The sequence below is a fragment of the Giraffa tippelskirchi genome, chromosome 10, assembly GCF_054371585.1.
Source record: "Giraffa tippelskirchi isolate mGirTip1 chromosome 10, T2T-mGirTip1v1.2.pri, whole genome shotgun sequence".
NCBI classification, from domain to species: Eukaryota; Metazoa; Chordata; class Mammalia; order Artiodactyla; family Giraffidae; genus Giraffa; species Giraffa tippelskirchi.
The window spans coordinates 100516617-100541379 of record NC_137284.1 but is presented as its reverse complement, the minus strand read 5'-3'; the positions used below and the strand labels follow the sequence as shown (position 1 = coordinate 100541379).

Sequence of the window (24763 nt, the reverse complement as noted above, 5' to 3'; positions counted from 1 at the left end):
GTGTCTTCAACACCACAGTTCAAAAGCATCAATTCTTTGGTGCTCAGTTTTCCTCATAGTCCAACTCTCACATCCATACATGACTACTGGAAAAACCATGGCTTTGGCTAAACAGGCCTTTTTTGGCAAAGTAATGTCTCTGCTTGTTAATATGCTGTCTAGGTTAGTCACAGCTTTTCTTCCAAGGAGCAAGCATCTTTTAATTTCATGGCTGCAGTCACCATCTGCAGTGATTTTGGAGTCCCAAAATATAAAGTTTCTCACTGTTTCCATTGTTTCCTCATCTATTTGCCGTGAAGTGATAGGACTGGATGCCATGAGCATAGTTTTTTGAATGTTGAGTTTTAAGCCAGCTTTTTCACTCTCCTCTTTCACTTTCATCAAGGGGCTCTTCAGTTCCTCTTCGCTTTCTGTCATAAGAGTGGTGTCATCGGCGTATCTGAGGTCATTGATATTTCTCCCGGCAATCTTGATTCTAGCTTTTGCTTCATCCTGCCTGGCATTTCACATGATATACTCTGCATATAAGTTAAATAAGCAGGATGACAATATCCAGATTTGACATACTCCTTTCCCAATTTGAACCAGTCTGTTGTTCCATATCCAATTCTAACTGTTGCTTCTTGACCTGCATACAGACTTCTCAGGAGGCAGGTAAGATGGTCTAGTATTCCCATCTCTTGAAGAATATTCCAGTTTGTTGTGATCTACACAGTCAAAGGCTTTGGCCTAATCAATAAAGCAGAAGTAGATGTTTTTCTGGAACTCTCTTGCTTTTTCAATGATCCAGTGGACGTTGGCAATTTGATCTCTGGTTTCTCTGCCTTTTCTAAATCCAGCTTGAACATCTGGAAGTTCATGGTTCATGTACTGTTGAAGCCTGGCTTGGAGAATTTTGAGCATTACTTTGCTAGCATGTGAAATGAGTGCAATTGTGCGGTAGTTTGAACATTCTTTTATAATATTTTCTAATTTACAATATTTACTTAGTTTCAGGTGTACAGAATTATTTTTTGAAGAAAAAATGAAAATGTCTAAGTATGAAAAAGAACAAATACTGTATATTTAAATAAAAATCATGGTTATTAAAATGAAAAATAACTCCTATTAGAGAAAGTAGAAGACACAACTACTGAATTAGAAGGGTAACTCAAGAAATTCATTAAGAATACAGGACAGAGGGAAAAGAAAAATTTAAAACAGAAACTCAAAATAACATGGTAAAGATAAGCCCAAATGTATTACCTAATCAAAATACCATGAATGGCTCAAACGCCTGTGTTAAAAGACAGATTATAGGTTGTATTTTTTAAGTATAACTGCAAGAGATATAAAGTGATGAGGAAAACTGCACTAATCATAAGAAACCCAGTATAGCAATATTAATATCTGATGGCATATAATTTAAGGCAATTATTAATAAGAATGTCATGTACAATAATACAGGAAAAAGTCACTAAGAAATGGTAAATTTTGCATTTTATTTGCAACTGAAAGCTGAGTCTTAAATATTTAAAGCAAAACTAGCACAATTACAAGAAGAAATGGATAATTTCATAGTATTAGGAAATTTTAAGTAATGATTATCTTTTTTTTTTTTTTTATAAATTTATTTATTTTAGTTGGGGGCTAATTACTTTACAATATTGTAATAGTTTTTGCCATACATTGACATGAATCAGCCATGGGTTTACATGTGTTCAAAGCAGGCTAAATATTAGTTAGAATTAAACTATACTTTCATTGAAGTATAGTTGATTACAGTGTTGTGTTAGATTCTGCTGTACAACACAATGAAACAGACATAAACATGACCATTCTTTTTAAATTCTATTACCATATAGGTCATTATAGAGTGTTGAATAGAGTTACCTGTGTTATATAACAGGTTCTTATTACTTACCTATTTTATATATAGTGGTGTGTATGCCTCAATCCCAATCTCCCCATGTATTCCTCCCGTCTTACCCCTTGGTAACTGTAGGTTTGTTTTATACATGTGTGACTCTATTTTTGTTTTGTAAATAGGCTTATTTGTACCATTTTTCTAGATTCCACATATAAGCTATATTGTATGATATTTATCTTTGTCTGACTTACTTCACTCAGTATGACAATCTCTAGGTGCACCCATATCATTGCAAATGACATCATTTTGTTCTTTAATGGCTATGTTCCATTGTGTATATGTACCACACATTCTTTTTTTTTTTTAATAATTTTTATTCATTTATTTATTTTTGGCTGTGCTGGGTCCTTTTGTTGCACAGGCTTTTCTTCAGTTGCAGCAAGCAGGGGCTACTGTTTACTTGCGGTGCTTGGGCTTCTCATTGTGATGGCTTCTCTTGTTGCAGAACATGAGCTCTAGGGTATGTGGTCTTCAGTAGTTACAGCATGTGGGCTCAGTAGTTGTGGCTCCTGGGCTCTAGAACACAGGCTCAACAGATGTGGCACATGAGCTTAGTTGCTCTGCAGCACGTGGGATCTTCCCAGAGGGTTCAATCCTGTGTCTCCTGCATTGGCAGGTAGATTCTTTACTGCTGAGCCACTAGGGACGCCCCTACATCTTCTTCATTCATTCCTCTGTTGATAGACATTTAGATAGCTTCCATGTCTTGTCTATGGTAAATAGAGTTGCAATGAGCATGTATTTTTTGAATTATGGCTTTCTTCAGATATATGCCCAGGAGTGAAATTACTGGATCATATGGTAGCTCTGCTTTTAGTTTTTTAAGGAAGCTCCATACTGACTGTACTGATTTATATTTCCACCAACAGTGTAGGAGGGTTCCCTTTTCTGCACTCCCTCTCCAGTATTTATTGTTTGTAGATATTTTGATGATGGCTTTCCTGACTGGTATGAGGTAATATCTATTGTTTTTCTAATTTACATTTCTCTAATAATTAAAGATGTTGAGCATCTTTCAATGCTCTTAGCCATCTGTATGTCGTTTTTGGAAGATACATAGTGTAGTGCAGTGTAGTGTTAGTCCAACTCTTTGTGACCCCATGGACTGTTGACCGCAAGGCTCCTCTGTCCATGGAATTCTCTAGGCAAGAATACTGGACTGGCTTGCCATTTCCTTCTGCAGGTGATCTTCTTGACCCAGGGATCGAACTCAGGTCTCCTGCACTACAGGCAGATTCTTTACTGTCCGAGCCACCAGGAAAACTCAAATATAATGTAAGTGCTATGTAAATAGTTGAAGATGGGTGGCAAAGTCAAGTTTTGTTTTTTGGAATTTCATGGAAATTTTTTTCAATTATTTTCCATCCTTCGGTTGAATCCATAGATATGCAGATATGAAGGGCTGACTGTATTTTCTCCTTTCTAAATATCAAATTCCTAGCAAATAGAGAATACCATATAAAGTTTTAAATTAAAGTAAGTTCACAGATTTTTTTTTTTTTTTTTGGTTTGGTTTGCTTTAACCTGTCACATACATATAGATATCTGTTTAGATCTTCCACCACCCCCCCCTTTTTTTGGGGGGGGGTTGTTTGCATTTCTGATGTTGAGCAGCATGAGCTGTTTGTATATATTGGATATTAATCCCTTGTCAGTCACTTTCTTTGCAAATATTTTCTCTTTTTGTGTGTTGTCTTTTCATTTTGTTTATGGCTTTCTTTGCTGCACAAAAGCTTTTAATTTTAATTAAATCCCATTTGTTTATTTTTGTTTTTATTTTCATTACTCTAGGAGATGGGTCAAAAAAGATCTTGCTGCCATGTATGTTACAGTGTTCTGCTTTCCTGTAAGTTTTATAGTATCCCATCTTGCATTTAGGTCTTTAATCCATTTTGAGTTTATTTTTCTGTATAGTGTCAGAGAATGTTCTGATTTCATTCTTTTGCATGTAGCTATCCAATTTTCCTAGCACCACTTATTGAAGAGACTGTCTTTTCTCTATTGTATATTCTTGCCTCCTCTGTCATAAATTAGTTGACCGTAGGTGCATGAGATAATTTTTGGACTTTGAATATATTTTGAACTACAGATTTATGAAAAATGATCTAATAAATAACATAGAGAACTCTACCCAAAAAAGGATGTGTACATAGACTAATTACACTGACAATGCAGTAGATCACAAAGGAAATATTATCACTTCAAACAATGGCTATCAACCATGTTCTATGACAGTAGTGTAATGTAATTTGTAGCAATTATAAAAGATCATAAAAAATTAAGTGTCTTGTTAAATAACTCAGGTGTTAAATTACAATGGAAATTATGGGAAACAGGAAATAAAAGGGAATTAAAATGTTTAAATATTGTATATATGTATATACACACACATATATATTTTTAAGATATAGGTAATTATCTCAAAATCAACTGAACATGGTTAAAAATATTTGGCTTATTTTATAGTATTATATGAACTTTTTTAACAGAAAGGATTAAAAATAAATAGGATATACATTTATCTCAAGAAGACAAGAAAAAGAAAATAGAAGTAAGTGAATTAAAAGTAACACAAACTAGTTGTATTAATGATAGAATTTGGCAAGATGCATAACATAAAAGGACATATAAAACTCAATAGTGTTTTATGCATTATTGACATAATGACCAAAATATTAAACTAATAGCTAGTAAAACTAGTGAGAAACTTTGGCAAAGTAGTTGAATAAGTGACAAATAAAAAGCAAGTGTTGCAAAATATTAATAATTTCCCCAAGGAAGATAGAATAGGAAAAATGGTTCATTCAAAATAGTAAAAAAAAAAAAATCCATAAGGTATTTATGGAGTGTGGTGATTAGTCACTCACTTGTGGTCTGACTCTTTGTGACCCTATGGACTATAGCCTACCAGACTTCTCTGTTCATGGGATTTTCTGGACAAGAATACTGGAGTGGGTTGCCGTTTCTTCCTCCAAGATTTAGGAGTATATCTAACAGTAAATGTGCAATGTATTTATGGAGAATATTTTGAAATCATAATTGAAAGAACAGAAATGAATAAAAAATATATTATTATTTTGGATGGAAAAACAATATCTTCATTTAAAAAATATTTATAAATGTCAATTCTCCTCAAATTAATGTATGCTGTGCTTAGTCGCTCAGTCATCTCCAACTCTTTGTGACCCCATGGACTGTAGTCCACCAGGCTCCTCTGTCTCTGGGGATTCTCCAGGCAAGAATACTGGAGTGGGTTGCCATGCCCTCCTCCAGGGGATCTTCCCAACCCAGGGATCGAACCCAGGTCTCCCACATGGCAGGAGGATTCTTTACTATCTGAGTCACCAGGGAAGCCAAAATTAATGTGTACATTCAGTAAAATTCCATTAAAATTAAGTTTTTCATGAAACTTTGATAAGCTGATCCTACAATTTATGTGGAAGAACAGCAAAGGGCAAGAGATAGAGTTTTAAAGAACAATGTATAGGAACTTGCTTTACCTGATATCAATATCTACTATAAATCTATAGAAATTTGGGCCATGTAAATCTACAAAATGAACAAGAGAAACAGAAATATATCTATAAAATATAAAAATTGGCACTTTAGAGACACACATTACAAATTCCATATTCCCACCTACACTTCAAGAACCTACAAACATTTCCTTTACAGTGAGTCCCTCTATCACCCTCTGCCTCCAGTTACTGGGAAACAATGGATTGCATCTAGAACAAACATCTGAATAAATTTCTCTCTTCTAGGAGTTAAGAACTGAGATCCAGGGAACTCTAACAGTTAACTTTTGGATATATATATTCAGGATGCAAGACTACCATTGGAGAATTCTATTTTAGGGACCATGCATCTTGCTAGCTGTCTTGGTGATAAAGAATCCACCTGCCAATGCAGGGGACACAGAAGATGTGGGTTCAATCCCTGGGTCTGGAAGATCCCCTGGAGGAGGAAATGACAACCCACTCCAGTATTCTTGCCTGGGAAATCCCATGAACAGAGAACCTGGCGGGCTCCAGTCCATGGGGTTGCAGAGTTGGACACAACCTAGTGACTAAATAACAACAACAAAGACAAAGTTGGCCTTTGTAAAGGCCAAAACTAGATGGAGTGACACTCATTCTGCCTTAAAATGTCTTTGTCTCTTATTGGATATTTGTGACCACTTGTTTATATTTTAATTATTTTGCTGTTGAAATACTACTGTCTTGCCTCATGATTATTAAATGTCAGTAATATGTAGTTTATGTACAAAAATTTTGTTCCTCTTACAAACTATGAACAACACATATACTCATAATACAGTTTCAAGCAACATATGCCATTATAATTTTGAGTAACATGCAATGGCTTCCACAACTTTGGCATAAGTCTCTTTCATCTTGTTCTACTTTTACTATACTGAATGATGGAATCATCATACCTTGAGCCCTCTCAGTAGGCTTTAGGCTATAGTATCAGATTCCAAAGTGTTATGATTATCCAGTGTCAGTAATGTAAATGACTTCTTTCTAATGGATTTTGACCAGCACATTCTTTACAAAATGTCCCTACTTTTTTTTTTTTTTAATTGCCCTCTGCAATACTGAATCAGCAGAAATGTTGTTCTTCTTTACCTAGGCTGACCAGGGAATAGTATATCTGAATTATCTTATACAAACCTAAGGACAGGAATTCTGCCAGTAGGTTATAGATGGCATTCATATGGGAGGTTCCCCCTTTATTCTTGTGACACAGAGTGAAATATACCTATTAGTAGGATATTTTCTTGAACTTTTAGGCTGACCGTCCCATTTTTCATCCAAATCACATTGCTTTTGAAAGTGAAAGGAATGCTGGCAATAATTACACTGAGACATCAATCATAAATAAGCACTATACCAGTCACATCAATATGTATCTTCATTGTAGGTGTTATGTAATACACCAGTTACCATGGGACATTTGGAAGGTTTTATAATGAGTTCCTTGATACCAAAAATTATAGTGTTGAAAAGATAACACATTTATGAAACATTGAATATAAGAAGCAGAGTGCTCACAGGACCAAATAGTCCTTCCTTTGTTCTACTTCTGTTCCTAGATCTTACCTCTACTGTTGAACTGGCAACAAGATATTGCAATTATTGAACTCTATCTTCACTATACTCAAACTAGGCAAGATTTGGGACCAGCACAAAGCTTGTGGCTTGGAAGGAGGTCAATGTGTATTTTTTTAGGTCATTTGAGTAAATTGATGAGAACAGAATATTTTTAGGAACTTTCTTTATAAGAGTATTACAAAGATATGATCATCTGTGGGAGAGATATGGTATACTCATATCTTGCAGTATATACTAGTATATACTTATATACTAGTATAGCACCATGCAGCATGGTAACATATAACTACAGTTTTTAAGATAACTTGGTATATCTAAATTGAAGGAACAACATGGTACAGTGTTCAACAGGATCAACTCTGGGGAAAGACTGTTGGAGTCTATGCCGGCATATGACCTTGGGAAAACAAGCCTTTGTGCATCTATTTCTATCTATAAAATGGAAAAATAATAGTACTTCTCTCATGAAGTTGTAAAACATGAGTGAGTTTTTCACATAAAGAACTTAAATCAGTGCCCAATTATATTTAACACTCAAGAGTTGGCTATTATAGTGTAATAATAATAGTCATTATAACTATTACTACCTATTATTGTTAAAAGTTGAACCTCACATGCATAGATCAATAAAGATACAGATACAGATGTTATACTCAAAGATTCAGGCTACAACTGATTTCTTTACTTATTCATGTAATAAAAAATTAACATGCTCCACTTAAATACCAATTTAAACATGGGAGTAAGATCACGTAGGCCAAAAAATTCAAATGGGAGGAAAAAAAGGCTTAAAATATGCCTGATCTCAAATACCAAAGACTATGAAATAAATATGAATGACATTTATAATATCTTATTTACCTTTCCAATTTTCAAAGAGTAAAGATGTATTTAAAATATATCTACTCATATCTGTGAAGATAGGAAATAAATTATCTTTTCTTTAGCTTTTATTCTCTTTCTTAGATAGGACTTAGAATTGTTTCATTAAACACAGAAAGTTCATGTGCATAATGAAAAGTGACAACTGAATTTTCCCAAAGATTTATGGATTACCTATGAAGAATTACTTAATACGTAGTAGCAAATATCATTTGAAGACTGTATGTGTAAAATGGTTTAGATGTATGATATATTCATAAATACCCTATGCTAAACATTTTTATTAACTGTACATAAAAGCTACCTACATAGAATTATTAAAAGTGGGTTACGGGTTAAGTGTTTACAAAGAGAATTTCTAACCTTGTATAGTGATATTTTTAAACCCTCTGTCTCTGTTGTTTTATAGAGTGTATCTTTAGGGAATTTTAAATCTGCTTCCACTCAGAACCAAGTCAACTGATACATGATATTGATGAATTCTACAATAGACTAGACGTGTATCTGGCTTTTTTTTTAAATCTTGAGTTTAAAAAATGGTCTAATAGTCTTAAGCTTCTAAATGCCTTGCTACTACATTTCTAGGCCACATACTGCTTTCCTTTAGACTCTACCTGCTAAACAGGCATAGCTTTGTGTTATCATTTTAATTTCATATTTAGGGACTTCCCTGGTTGTCTAGTGTTAAGACTCCACACTTCAATACAAGGGGTACAGGTTCAATCCCTGGTTGGGAAACTAAGATTTTATATGCTGTGTACTATGGCCAAAAAATAAAAATAAATAAATAAATAAAATTAATTTCATATCTAAATATAATAGAATGAGTCTGTTCAAAGAAAAGATAAACCTTTTACACATTATATTATATTCACTACTATATCACTCCATATGATATTAGTAGACTGTTTACTAGTTTACCATCATTACTGTCATTTATTAGATCTTAGAATGCGTGTATTTATGTGTGTGTATGTGTGCATGCATATGTGTACGTGTTTGAGTTATGTATAGATAATCTCATATGCTAATCAAGCAAATGTTTCCATTTAAAAAATCCACTTACTATCTTTGCTAGTTGTTCTGTTTGCTTATCCTGAAAGTTGACATGCAGAACAGGTGTGAAATTGAGAGATCAGCCATTTTCGAAGGTCATGGCAGCCATTGGGAAGATTGAGTTTCTTACACTTTATACCTTGTGATGTCTGTTGGTTTCTAATCTATTAAGCTTCTTTATTTGAAAACATGTCTTGTTCTATTGGTTTTCACATTAGCCAGTGAATTAAGGTATTCATTATTATTCTTTTAACAAATAATCTATATAATATTTCCCATGAAATAGAATGAAGGGAATGTTTCCTGTGCCAGGAAGAATTAATATAAAAAACAATTTAATTGTTAAAAGGTATGAGAGAAAAGATTTTTTTTTCTCTTTCCCGCATCCCAGATCCAGTGCACCACTCTGTCTTGTAGATACATTTTCTTTGCCTTTTCTACATTGTGTTTGGTAGCTTATTAATACAAAAACATTTTAGCTTTGTTAATCAGATGTCAGAGTATTTTGTCTACATTTCAGGTATAGGATAAGAAAAAGACATTACTACAGTTCTATTCTATCCACAAGTATTGACTATGGATTCCTACAAACTAGACCTTGTGAAGTGATAGGATGGAAGAAGGCATGTTCCTGTCCTAAATAAGCAGGCAGTCCAGTTAGGATAATTAGTCAAATTCCTAGTGCGTGCACAACATTTAGTGTCATAAGAGACCTGAAAATGAAGAGATACCACCAATTGAAATAGTAGAAGACTTCAAAAGGATTAAAGTAACACATAGAAAAATGTACAGAGTTGGGAAGGAGGAGAAGAGGAAAAATAACTGAAATCTTCTAGACAAAGAGATGTGCATGAGCAGACACAGAGGAACAGATGAACATGGCATGTTCTTGGGACAGTGTGAGTTGCTTGACTGACAGAAGACTTGAAGCAAAGAGCAATGGAAATTAGGGCTGCATGGTTCAGATGAGGTAATAAGGGCGAAGCACTGATTCCAACCAAGACCAGTAACTTAATTAGACATTGAAATATGCTGCAAAATCGGGTCTTGGCGTCATCTCAGCCAAATAAAAATGATTTCTCTGTAATCCACTTTTGACTTACCCATGCTACTCTTTATTATCTTGAATAAAAGAATTGAATATATCAGGAAAAGACTAAGCTCATTTTTTCTTAAATTTTCATATTATACATTGTTTCATATCTGACAAATGAAGGTAGTATGTAGGTATCTAAAAAATATAGAATTGACACAAAATAAAAATATTGAACTTTTTAAAGAGTTGTTTGCTTAATAAGGTTTTAGCACAGTAAAGTAATGACATTCCTTATAAACATGTTCAAAGCTAGTGAAAATTTGATTAGCTCTTTAAAGAGGTTTGGACTTCCCTGGTGGCTCAGAGGTTAAAGCGTCTGCCTCCAATGCGGGAGACCTGGGTTCGATCCCTGGGTCGGGAAGCTCCCCTGGAGAAGAAAATGGCAAACCACTCCAGTATTCTTGCCTGGAGAATCCCATGGACGGAGGAGCCTGGTAGGCTACAGTCCACAGGGTCGCAAAGAGTCGGACACGACTGAGTGACTTCCCTTTCTTAAAGAGGTTTGGGTAAAATTATGGAAATATATTTTATTAGTGGCTGAATCCATTTTTAAAAGATGAAAAGTAACATACATTGCTGTGAGTTTTATTATGAATTATTTCTGAAATAGAAAAAAATTAAGCAAATTAATTAAATAAATAAAAGTAACTTTTTAAGCTGTTCTCTTCTTGTAGGAGTACAACTGCGTAGATGTTAGAAGAGCATGTCCTGCCCTATTCTTTTCTTACCTTGTTGCAGAATCACAGCAGACTCTATTTATTGCTCAGTTCCATGAAATCAGCTAAGACAGAACTTAATTAACAAACCACAATCTATTGTCTAGTTCACTTTCTGTATTCACTCTGAAGATTTTAAAGGTTTCAGAGTTCAGTAGATGAACTGACTCTGGGGGTGGCTGCTCTCCTGCCTACATATTCACTAGTTCTCCTGCTAGTTCTTTGTTTTGCTTTGTTTGCCTTTTTGCCAAAAGTTATATGCAAAAATTGAGCCTAATAAAGAAGACAGCAGGCCTGGCAATATAAAATAATATTCCATGACTCAAAAATTACTAAGAAAGTATCATGAATGCTATTTGGAAAAAAATTTACTTATTTCCCTGTATCTACTCTGGATATTTTTAAGTTTTCCATTTAACTAGAAGATTAGTTTAAGATGACATATAAAAGATGATCCTACCTCTCTTACAAAATGATGATGGTATATATATATATCATTAAACAATATTATTGAAGGTTGAGAGATGAATGTCATCTCATTGACTCATTTATTCTTACATTGAAAAGTTTGTTGAGATGTTGGTGGCTTATATAGATGTGATTTTTTAAAGATAGTTGATTGTACTACCTACACCTGCTTGACTCATCAATTAATTTTGAGAACTTTGTTTCTAATAGTCAGAAGCCCAGCATGATAAAAGGTGATGGTTATTATATCACATTTCTTACCCACTACAGAAACAGATGTGCAATAATACACTTCTTTTTGTTTATTCTCATGCCACATCCTCTTTTGGCTCTTAACCAATACTTGAGGGGACATGATGAAGGCAGCTAAGCTTATAAAGGTGACCCTTGTTATTGATGGTTCAGAGTCAAATCTTTATTAACCAGGGGCTGCCAGTTCTTCCCGAGATCCACTTTTCTTGTTCAACATAGTGATGTGACCAAAATGGGTTGCAAAAATCTACCTCTCCTCCACCTAGCAATAGTTTTGTAGTTCTTAATGATTTTATTTCCAATTCTTCACAAGTGGTCATTGGAAAATCAGTTAAACTACCAATTATTTCTTTTTTGACTGCAGAGAAGTACACATGACGTATTTTAAGTCCTTTGAAACTTCTATTGTAGTATTACAAGTACGCATGGGAAGGTTTAGTAAGTTAATGTTAAAATCAAATAAAAGAGATTAAAGACATTACATTCTTTTATGTATAAGAAAATAATTACAGTTCAGACACCTGTGTTCATAACGTAATATAGTGTTCTTTGCATTAATAAGATATCGCATATTGACTGAAACTCTTAAAGGTAGAATGCAAAAACCAAGTCATTCAGAACTTAAGAAATGCTAACCTTAACTTTGTTGTAATCTAGACCTGTCAACAAAATTATCAAGATAGCAAATTTTAGAGATAGTATTCTAAGTACAGCCTACAGTATCCCACTTGTATTTAATGAAAATATGCTTTCTCCAACAATCAAATATTTGCCCTCAGTTCTACTTCAGGATGTTTGTATTTGTTCAACTAAAAAGTTAAAGTCAAGCATTCAGTTTCAATGGGACTTGAGTCAAGCATGCAATTAGGGGATTTGGAAATAGTTGTGTACCTAATTAAGAAATTAAGAAAATTATCTTAAACCTAAGAAAATTAAGGAAATTATCTACTACCACATGAAAGTCAGTTTAAATGCTTCATTCTCATGTTGTCTTCCCACACATGAGTGTTTCTTAGGAGTATGGGAGTATATACAAGTGTTAATCATTGAATTTACCTTTATAGGTTAATAAACAGATTATCTTTTCTCTCTGAAGATCAATGTTACATTCTCTATGAAAGAAGTTCTTGTTAAAAAGAAATCACCCAAATGGGCTCCCTCAGTGTGACTCTCTCCCATATTTCTGACCAAGTCAAAAGTATCAAATTACTTATTGATGCCTCCTCCCTGAGGATTAGCTGTTTGGGGTATCAAAGGAAGTGCTCTACTGTAGAACAAAGCACAAGATTTTGCATATTTTAGTCATTTAATAAATAGTTGTTGAAATTGATTGTATAGGAATATTTTCATTATACCTATGTGACTAAAATGCTTACTTCCTTTATTTCACATACTTAGCCATAGCTAATAGCAGCAACCAAAGTCACTGATATACTGGATATTCATTTCTCTATCAGAAGATCTCCTTGTCAGCCTATTTGACTTCTTAAAATTTGAGTTATCATTTAACAACTTGGTAACTATATAATGACTATCACCAACGATTAGTTGTTTATTCTCTTAAAGCACCTTGGGGAATAATTTATTGGTTTATAGTGAGGAAAGTTAAAAATTTGCTTGAAGACAAAAAAAATACCGAGTAGAGTAGTTCATTTGTAAATCTTTTTTTTAATTATTATCATTTAATGCTTTATGCTTTATAAGTACAAATTCATTCTGAAGCAATGCTTGTGGAACTTTTAATTTAAATTTCCAACTCTGAATAATAATTGACGTCAAAGTTGTTCAACTGTGTTATACAATCTTCCTTTAAAAGAGAAAAAATATTGCTTAAAGAAAGGCCATCCCCCAAATTTTGTAAAACTGAAAGATAATCTCTTAATTGTTTCAGTCTTTGTCAAATTTGGCTTACAAATGCCCTGACTTTGTAGCTATGCAGGAGATAAAACATACATAAGTGTATTGTTATTCAGGTACACAATGTGTTTCTTCAACTTAAATCTACGCTTGGATGTTGTTCTTAAAAATATGAACTCAGAGTTGAAAGATTTGATTTATCAAAATGTGCTGATAAATGATAAAGTGGTAAATGCAAATTTCATGGTCAATATTCAAAGACCAAAAAAAGTCCTCTGTCATTGTCCATGTTTTATCTATTTTTAAAAACCATAGAGGGAAAAATACTCTCAGGGAAAAAAATGAAGCTTTACTGCAAAAGAAATGAATGCAAGAAATGGCACTTTAAGTAGTGAAGAGACATGAAGCATTGAAACTTCATAGTCTGCTAAGGAGCAACAGCTGTACCTAATTTCAACTTGACGTGCTTCAGATCTCATATTCATATAGGTATTTAATGATCCAAATATAATGGTCCTATATAGAATAATTACTTATATGAAGGAGCAAACTTCATACGCATTCCTTTTTAAATGATCCTTCAAGAGAAAAACTGCACTGGCTCTTTGAACAATGAATAGTCTCTTTCACCAATCCAAATGTTTGGGGCTAAATAGCTTATCTTTTAAGAGAGCGTAATAATAATGCTGAGGTTACTTCTTTTTGGCAGATTCTTTTTGTCTTGCCCCTTCCCAGGATAGCCAGTACAATGAAAAAAGGTAGAATGCCAAGCCAATCATTAAGTCATACTGAAAAATGGTTACAAGAAATATCAGAAACAAAAGGAAGTAAGGTACTTTAGAGTTGATGTATTTTGAAAGCAGAGATTCACTTTGAGATTGACTTTCCTGGGCAGGGAGACTATCAGAAGCAGGGCTGTCAGATTCCTTGTTGCCTGAAGAGTACAGTGATTGTCCAGAGTTTATTAATCCTTCATTTTCATGCCTTACCCCTTCTATGTTCTCAGAAGCTTCACTGATTAAAATCGTTGGCCCTAGAGGTTTCTCCACACTGCATTCTCTTTGTTGGACAATCTGGCCTATACGTCTTTCCTTTGTACTACCTGATGTCACTATTCCTGAACTTTTGGAAACTTCTTCCAGTGTAGATGCAGGATGAGAGTGTTTTTCAATACCCTGGATTTCACTTGTTGGGTTACAATTATATTCTGACTTAGAAGAAATAGATTGGAGAGTCGTGGTAGTAATTGCACGCTCTATAGTAGTGGCCTGTTCATGAGATGACACTGAACTTTTAACATGGTGATTGGAAACCTGAGAGCCATTCTGAGAATTTCTATTGGTGTCTGAGTTTAAAGAAGAATGAATAATGACATCTATATTTGTTTTCTTTGATAATTCTTGGACCTGCTCATGATCTCTATTTTCTGGAAATATTTTTTTGTCTGTTGGTAACATTTCCAAATGTGAATCTAGTTTTGAGGCTGCTTTTTGGTTGTCTGTAATGACCTGTGAGGATTCTTCTACAGATGTTGTATTCCCAATGACACATTTCTTCCTGTCATGTGTCTTCCCAGAATCGTATATAGCTATGGTTTCTTCCTTCTTCTTTTCATCTACATGTACATTATAAATACCTAAACATGACTCCTTTTCAAAATCATTGTCATAGATTACACCTACTGTATCTCGTTGACAAAGAGTATCATGTGAATCATCATTTCTCCCTTCATGTGGATCAAACGCTGTTTCCTTTACCTTGATGGGCCTGTCACTTTGTGCTGTCTCTTGAGGAAGCTTAGCAATTATTGCTTTTTCTCTAGCAGACATGCATTCTAGAGTACTTTCTGATGTTGTCTTAATTATGTAAGCTGTACCTGCTTCTGCTTTCTCAGTAATACCATGATCAGCTAGAGAAGACAGTTCACAGCTTGCTGTTTCTTGGCAGGTAAACAATTCTTCTGTAGGATTAGCTTTCAAGCTCCTTGTATCATCTCTTTTTCCCCACATGTCTTCACAGTCTGCTTGTTCTTTGGACTGCTCTATTATAATTGTCTTACTCCCGCCTGCTCTTTCCTGACTTTCCATAACATTCCAACTTTGTTTATGCTGTGTGTTCTTATTCTGATCTTCAGGATTAATCCAAACTGATTTTTCTTCTGCAACTTGGAAAAGGTGCTTATTCCTCAAAACATTTCCATTTCTTGGTGAACCAGCTTGACCAGGCATCCCTCCTCGAGCAGTGCCTTTGCTAGCCGAGAGATCATAGTCTGAGGTCGCTAACACGGTTTCCTCCAGGCTTAGATTTGTCCTTGGTGAATGAAACGTATCTGCTCTGATTGACTGGTCGTGAATTGTGGTGTCTTTACTTGGCAGAGCAGTTAGGTCTCTGTTACTGGCTCCCATCCCTTCCACATTTATTTCAGAGTGGCTCATCTTTCTTTCTTGGTCATGTAAGACTGATTGAAAACTTTTGCTTTGTTTTTCATTAACACCTAAATATATTCTTCGCTCCTCCTCCTCATTCTTACCATTGCCATAATCTTTCTTGGAAGATCCTTTTTCTATTGATTTTTCTGAATGGAAATCCAAGCGAAAGTCACCTCTTAAACATTCCCAATCTTTTACTTCGATTTCTTTAGCTTCTCCTTCAAGTTTTTTGTTAAGGTTGTCTGCCATTAGTTGGTCTGCAGAGGGACAAGACATTTGCACTCGGCCTCTCCCTTTGGCTGGATTAGCATTATCATCCAGTACTTCTTTGCTGCCAATATGTAATTGTACTATTTCATCACTACTAGTATTTCCCAGTGATGGCTTGATTTCTCCTGTATCTGAAGTAAAGTCCTCTGAAGGTTGATAACTGTGCTCATTTCCTGAGAAATATTTTTCCTTGTGGTAAAAATCTCCCTTTAAGGATCTTTCTGCTGATGAACTTGAAGACAAAGGCCTTTTAAACAAGTCAGTGTATACATCATCATGGATTTGCTTCTTCTCTAACCTCTCAGCTTTATTTGGAAAATTGACTGTATTCTTTTCATCTCCAGAAGCAGTACTTCTTAGCAAGTGTTGGTTTATCTTAAGGGATAAAAACAACAAAAATAATGATTTTTATTGTTTTTAAATATACAAAGCAAGTTAGATAGGTTTCATTAACTTGGCTAGTGATTATCTGGTAGATTTCCTTGATTCATTTCTTTTGTAGATTTTGCACAAATTCTGAAAGATGCATGTTTGGGGGAGATTCTTGTAGGCTATGACTTAGGAATGAGATTAATAAGAAAAGGGGCCAAAATTAATAACTCTCCTTCCCAGCTTCCAAATATCACATTGTATTATTCAACTATTCTTGCTTGTCATTGCACTTTCTCCTCACTTAGGATATACACATTGATAGCTCCATGCTAATCAATTAGAGAGCAGCTTCCTGGATGCCCCTTGCTGCATTTACACTTGCTGTAGGTGCCCCTATTATAGTTTCTCTTATTAATATGTTTTCTGCAAAGCCTCTGCAAACTATTAATAGCAAAACGTCACTCAAAGAAAAGTGAGGGAGTTAATGTCTCTGCAAATTCTGTTTTAATGACCCTCTGCCAACTGGTACTCAAATGTATTTGAGCTCTTCAGTGATGCCAACTGTCAGGATTTAACAGTGAGATGCCTGTGTTTTTTTTCTCCTCATAACTGACATTTGCATGATCTCAATAATTATATGCAAATCTTACGTTTTCCCCTTCTTCTCACATAAGGCTCATGTTACTTGTCAACTGCACAGCTGTCTTGTAAGCCAATGCCTGTGGGTTCCACAGATTTGGTTGTATTTCCATCTATTATAGAGCTTCATTGTTTTATGCATTAACGTCAGCATGGAGCAAATTAGCATCTAAATTACAGCTCCCTATTCATTTATTGGATGTACAATCTCAGTAACTTCTAAACAAACTTTTTATTTGTGCCTGCTCATTGTAATGAGGTGTATTGGTGAAGTATGTGATTTTTCAGAGTCCTTTCATTATATTCTGTGGTTTGAAAAAAATGGCTGTGTTAACTTTCAGCTGGTGAGAATTCTCACAGTGGGTGACAACTTTGTAGTTTCTTAAAGTTGGAGCAAAGTAAATTGCATACTTTAGTGATGCAGGTTCCATATCACTATAGAAAGGGTGGAATGTGTGGGGAAAGAGATGAGCTCTATTTCTTTTCTGTTTCAGCACTGACACTTGAAGAGGCAAATGTCATTTTAATCTTCAATGATTATGAATCCATGTATCCTAATGATATGAGCTCCAACCAAATACAGTAAAGGATAAATTGTATTATGTGACTCATTTACTCCTATTTCTTCCTTTGTGAAAAAAATGCTATCTAAACCATCCCCCTAAAAATCCCAAATAGATTGAATGTTCATGAAGTGTGAAATTTATGATAACAAATTTAATACTAAATTGTACAGTTCTGAATTTGTTTCCTGTTTAAAAATTTTAGCACAAGATACTTTATCCTCATTTGATAATTTAATACTTTCCAATGATATAGAACTTAGAGATTCTCACAAAGATGGAAGTAAGTTAAAAAAAAAAAAAAGCTGCTAAATGCAAGAATCAGACTTGTAGAGCTGGACAGAACCTAACAATCATCCAGTCCAGCCCTCTCATTTTACAGACGAGTTTATGGTAAGTGTACACTTGTCAGAAAGATTAGAAATGCACATCAGGATAGCTCTACTTCTTCTGTAATTCCTACAAACTGTTACTCAGAGCCGCTGGTAAAGAGATAAGGAATGCATGTCATTATGTCATTAATTTGCCACTGCAGAGACCTGAAGTAACATACTGAAATCAAATCACTAGCCTTGTTGATGAAGCCAGAGATGCAAGGACAGAATAGGCTATGCTTTTGCATTTGCAAATTATATTAGCTGAAGCTGTTGAAAAGCAGACATTGCAGCATCTTTGAAGCATAAATGAATTCATCTTCTCTAATACCTTGGCAACCAGAATACTTACCATCGGCTCTAATTCTTTTTCATTACGTTCATCCTGTTCCCTGTTTACATCTTTTACATTTTGATTACTGGTTTCCAAGTCTTCCTTGTCCTCATGAGAACAAACGACTGTTGGGATATAGGTATCTGAAAAGTTAAGATAATTGTACCTATGTAAGATTGTTCTAGTTGTAGGCTTTAACAAAAGAATATATTCTGTTTAAAAAGTAAAGAAATATTACCTGTAACCTTTGAATTCTCAAAGTTATTCTCATCTGATGTTGCCGATGATTCTTCTTTACTGTTAAATGTACAACAAAATGTTATGCTTTTTCAGGGACTATAAATGTATAGCATTTTTATTATAGGAAATTCAAACCAGTTACAAGCTAAGCAAATATATAACTTTTCACATTTTCTTGCGTTACTTTGTATGTTTTTTCATTAAAATGATCTCTTAGAATTATGCAATAATGTATATTAGTTGTAGAAAAATGTAAAAATTATTTACACAATACCACAATTCTAAATAAAATTATTTTTCTCATACTAAAACATACAGCCAAAGGAAAAAAATATATAAATGTATATTATCCCATAATTCTCACTTTGAAAGTCCAAATATTTCTCTCTTGTTTTAAATGATGAAGTTTTATGAACTGACAGTCCATTGTGGTTATTGAAATTATTTTCTAATGTTCCAATTATTAATTTTTTTGTGTTCCATTTTACTCAAAATTCTTCCAGTTGAACTGACATATTAACTCTCTCTCTCCAGAAAAGGATAAAACAAACAAACTTAATAGAAACTAAAAGGCAGCTAAATTTATACCCAGGTTAAAGACTTCCTGTGTGTACTGCCAAAGGCCAGTTTTCCACCAAGACTTTGGTCATTCATATGGAAGCATATATTTTTTTCTTTAAAATAATTCAGATTATACTTGCTTTTCTCTCATATGCTGCATACTTATTGAGAAAGATAAATACTTTTTTATTTCAAATGTAATCTGTTTATAGGTGTATTTGTGAAATTATAAGAATTTAGATTTGTCCATGACAATAGCAAGAAAATAGTTAGTGAAAAGCTCACTTTGTGTATAGTTATAGCACAAGTCAGTCTGTCAGAAATGATTGGACCAATATTCACATTTTCTTGTACTGTCTCAGCTGAATTTTCTCCTACTGACTATTCTCAATGATTTTTCTGCAATAAAAGAAATCCAGAGAGTTCACAATGACTGATGAATTTGTATAATAGAACCCAGTTTTCCTTGCATGGACAGTGTTGATCCAAATCCCCAGAGGGCTAATCTTGTTTTGACAAATCACAAGAAAATTACAAATTCTTCCATCTTGACCATGTAAGAAGTAATTCAGCTTTCTATACAGTTATGATGCTCAATTTTAGCTTTACCAAAACTATTTGCTACCTTCAGTGGGCCCAGAAATGAAAATAATATTTTTACATAGACTATTTCATTAGAAAATATTATATTACCATAAGTGATACTGTTTTAATCTATAATCTATATTGCTTAATCAGGCCTATAATTATACAAAGATTCATTTTTGTGAAATCCAACTGCAAGTTGACACATTTTTCTTTCTCCATATCCAGAAAATCTATGTACTCTTAAAAATATATAAACCATTAAACAGCATTTAAGTATTATTTCTTTATCTTTCATCTGATAACAATATTGAAAATCTCCTTTGTAGAGGAAAATATCATTAAAGCTGTATGGTTTTGCCTAAACAAAAAGTTATTAATCATTTTTCTTATTAAATTCTTTAGAATGCTTAAATTTTTAAAATAATTTCTTCAAAAGGAAAGGAACTTGCTTTTAACTCACTTTGAGGACAAATAGTTAGGTATCAAACTGGGTATTACTATTTTGATATCTTATAAAAACATGCAAAGACAGAAATTTAGGAGGGAAATCTTAGATTTAGGGGTAAATACAAGAAAAAGAATCCAAAATAGATGAAATTTAAGTATTATATCAAATATTTATTTAAAAAACTAATAGAAATTGTGTAAAACTCCTACAGGGAAAGGAATAGAATTGCATCAATAAGTAGTAAAGACCTAGAAAATATTGAGAGATATACCATGTTCATAGATAGGAAAATTATGAAGATAGTATCTCCAAATTTGATCTACAAATTCAATTCTAATCAACATTTCAAAACATGTTTTCACAAAATTTGAAGATATGATTCTACAGAGAAGAATAAAGTACTAAAAATAGCTGGTCTACTTCTGAGAAATAGTAGAGGAAACACCTCTATGTAGTTTCAATACTTCTTATGAGGATATAATTATTAAGACAATTATATTGGCACTGAGACAGGAAAGTATTGAGAGTTTAGAAACAGATCCACACATAACTAGAGCTTTGGTATTTGATAAAAATAGCATGTCAGACAGCAGTGAAATAAGGGACTTCTCAGTAAACAGAGATAGGGAAAATGACTACCTTCATGGGAAAAAAGTGAAATTAGCACAACAAATATTCAACAATCAATTCCAGAAGGATTAAGATTTTACATGTCAAAAACCTTGAAATTCTTAGTAGGATATATGAATATTTCTCAGACCTCAGAGTAGAAAATGTTTTCTTAAATAAGGAAAAAAAAAAAAAAACACTATTAAAAAAAGATTATCAGTTTAGCTCTATTAAAGTTTAAAACTTCTGTTCATTGAAAGACCTCTTTATAACAGAAAAATGTAACTAAACTGGGAGAAGATGTGTACATTATACAGCATCAACACAAAATAAATATCAAGAAATATAAAGAACTTCTACAATTCAATAAGAAATCACAAACATTTCAATAGAATCCAGGGAGGAGGCAGACATTTCACAGGAGAGAAAATGCACATAGTCAATAAGCACATAAAGGTTGGTCAACATTATTAAAAAAACAGAGAAATGCAAATCAAGACCACAAGGAGATACTATCTTATACTTATTTAATTTTATACTTATTCAATTAATAAAATTGACCATCAGTTTTATCAGTTGATAGTTGATCACCATCAACTACATAAAACGGAAACAATCCAAATGTTTATCAATGGAAGAGTAGATGCAAAACTTGGTATACCACAAGAGAAATATATATAGCACTCAAAATTGATTTAAAATACACAGAGACATACCATAATATGGATAAATCTTAGCAACATACAATATTAAATGAACAGTGCTAAAACACTGCATCAGAGTGGGTTCTTTTTTATTGTGGTAAAAGCTATTGAAATAATCTAAATATATTTATCAAGGAATACATAGGATAAAATTCATGTAAACAAGAAAGCTTGATTTTCAAGATTATGATTACATAAAAGTGGGGTGAGTCAGAGGAAAGGAATGAGGAAATGATAAGTTGTTTTTAGTGGTAGTTTTACAGATGTTTATTGTATCATTGAAATTATCTAAATTGTTAAATTCTAGTTTCAGGTAATATATTCAGACAAATGGATTGCTCTCTGGTCTAAATTACAGAGTGTGTATAGATAAAATCCCATTCCAAAACCCAAAGTATCCAAACCCTGTTATATGACCAATTACATTTAAAGGGTTTAATTAAAACAACTTTAGAAAATTTGAAAATAAAGGCAAAGAACTTTATGGCTGATGATGATAGGCCCCAGAACTATATAAGTCATGGTAGAAATGAAATATGTTAGAGAAAATTTCTAGTCTCCCCTTTATATTCTGAGTCCTTTTTTTTTTTAAGCAATTTATTTATTTTAATTGGAGGATAATTACTTTACAATATTGTGATGGTTTTTGCCATACATCACCTTGAATCAGCCACGGATGCACATATGTCCCCCTATCATGGACACCCCTTCTACCTCCCTCCCCACCCCGTCTCTCTGGGTTGTCCCAGAGCACCGGCTTTGAGTGCCCTACTTCATGCATTGAACTTACACTGGTTATCTATTTTACATATGGTAACATGCATGTTTTAATTCTATTCTCTCAAATCATCTCACCCTCACCTTCTCCCACATAGTCCAAAAGTCTGTTCTTTACATCTGTGTCTCTTTTTCTGCCTTGCATATATGATCATCATTACCATCTTTCTAAATTCCATATATATGCATTAATATACTGTATTGCTGTTTCTCTTTTTGACTTACTTCACTCTGTTTAATAGACTCCAGTTTTATCCCCCTCATTAGAATGGACTCAAAAGTGTTCCTTTTATAGCGTGTTGGAGAAGACTCTTGAGAGTCCCTTGGACTGCAAGGAGATCCAATCAATCCATCCTAAAAGAGATCAATCCTGGGTGTTCATTGGAAGGTCTGATGTTGAAGCTGAAACTCCAATACTTTGGCCACCTCATGCGAAGGATTGACTCATTGGAAAAGACCCTAATGCTGGGTAGGATTGAGGGTGGGAGAAGAAGGGGACGACAGAGTATGAGATGGTTGGATGGCATCAGCGACTCGATGGACATGGGTTTGGGTGGATTCCGGGAGTTGGTGATGGACAGAGAGGCCTGGCGTGCTGCAATTCATGAGGTCGCAAAGAGTCGGACACGACTGAGCAACTGAACTGAACTGAATATTCCATTATGTATATGTACCACAACTTCCTTATCCATTTGTCTGCCAATGGACATCTAGATTGCCTCCATGTCCTAACTATTGTAAACAGTGGTGCAGTGAACACTGGGGTACATGTGTCTCTTTCAATTCTAGTTTCCTTGGTGTGTATGCCCAGCAGTGGGATTGCTAAATCATATGGCAGTTCCATTTCATTTTTTAAGGAATCTCTGCACCGTTCTCCAAGTGGCTGTACCAGTTTGCATTCCAACAAACAATGTAAAAGGATTCCCTTTTCTCCACACCCTCTCCAGCATTTATTGTTTTAGACTTTTTGATGGCGGCCATTCTGACCAGCGTGAGATGATACCTCATTGTGGTTTTGATTTGCACTTCTCTAATAATGAGAGATATTGAGCATCTTTTCATGTGTTTATTAGCCATCTGTATGTCTTCTTTGGAGAAATGTCTTTTAGTTCTTTGACCCACTTTTGATTGGGTTGTTCATTTTTCTGATATTGAACTGCATGAGCTGCTTGTGTATTTTGGAGATTAATTCTTCGTCAGTAGTTTCATTTGCTATTATTTTATTCTGTTCTGAAGGCTGCCTTTTCACCTTGCTTATAGTTTCCTTCATTGTGCAAGAGATTTTAGGTTTAATTAGGTCCCATTTGTTTATTTTTGTTTTTACTTTCGTTACTCTGGAAAATGGGTCATAGAGGATCTTGCTGTGATTTATGTCAGAGAGTGTTCTGCCTATGTTTTCCTTTAAGAGTTTTATAGTTTCTGGTCTTACATTTAGATCTTTAATCCATTTTGAGTTTATTTTTGTGTACGGTGCTAGAAAGTGTTCTAGTTTCATTTTTTTACACATGGTTGACCAGTTTTCCCAGCACCAATTGTTAAAGAGATTGTCTTTTCCCTGAGTCCTTTTTGAGCAGGGGAGTTACTTACTGATCTTCCTAGTGGTTAACCGTGTCTGACATTGTGCTGAAGAAATGCACAGTGTCCTTTCTACTCTTCCTTTCTATCTACCTCTTATCAGCATTATCATAGCATTGTTCTTCTTTTCTTTCCTCATTAAAAGTTAGTGTCATAAAAATTCTAATAAAGCATGTGTATTTTTGTGTCTTATACTGTTTGAAGTACCTCCCCCTCCAAAGTTAAAAGACAAAGTTTTTAACTATGAGCTTAAATAATTAAACAAAAAAATTTTAAATCTAGTATAAATTTAGAAATTAAAAAGTCAAAAAGATATGTCATTTGTGGAGGGATACTTCATTACTAGTGTACCTTAAATATATACTATAGTCATTAGTACTATTTAAATCATAAGAGAGGTCATTGTTGAGCACCCACTCTATGCCATAAGTTCTAATAAACATTGGGAAATCTATATGCCATACATTCTAATAAACATTGGAAATCCAAGATGAATTATATATATATATAATTACCTCAAGGAAGCTCTAATATATTGATGGAAATAGATACATCAGCAGGCAATATTATAATGTGATAAATTTTATAATAAACAATAGAATATGATATTTTCCAGAGAAAAAATAACAGAAATGAGAGCACTCAGTTGGAGAAATCAGGGAAATTTTCACAAAGGAAAATTTATGTCTAGGGGAAGTAGGACTTCTTCAGCTAGAGAAAAAAGATAAGGTCAATCCAGGCAGAAAAAATAAGAAGTGGTCAAAGAATTAAAGGTATGAAAGCACAAAAAGAAGAGATCCATCCAGAAACAAAGAGATGTTCAGAGGGTTTGGGCTGTGTTTTGTGTTTTGTTCTTTAATGCCAAGGAATAGAACTGGGGTTAGTTTAAGTCAGGTTTAAAGGACTTAGTATGCCAGAAAAAGTGGG

General features: G+C 33.9%; 2 protein-coding genes across 4 annotated transcripts in view; one reads left to right on the top strand and one right to left on the bottom strand.

Moving 5' to 3' along the window:
- FOXP2 (forkhead box P2) overlaps positions 1–24763 on the top strand; it is a 1512938-nt gene that overhangs the window by 685962 nt on the left and 802213 nt on the right. The window lies entirely within an intron of this gene.
- PPP1R3A (protein phosphatase 1 regulatory subunit 3A) overlaps positions 13145–24763 on the bottom strand; it is a 41727-nt gene continuing 30108 nt past the window's right edge. For all 3 annotated transcript variants that reach the window (XM_081537118.1, XM_081537119.1, XM_081537120.1), the window contains 3 exons: positions 18573–18631; positions 18353–18477; positions 13145–16427 (listed from right to left, as the gene is read on the bottom strand). In XM_081537118.1, the coding sequence (XP_081393244.1) occupies positions 14046–16427; positions 18353–18477; positions 18573–18631 (2566 nt within the window). In that variant the 3' untranslated portion in view covers positions 13145–14045. The remainder of the gene's footprint in view (positions 16428–18352; positions 18478–18572; positions 18632–24763) is intronic.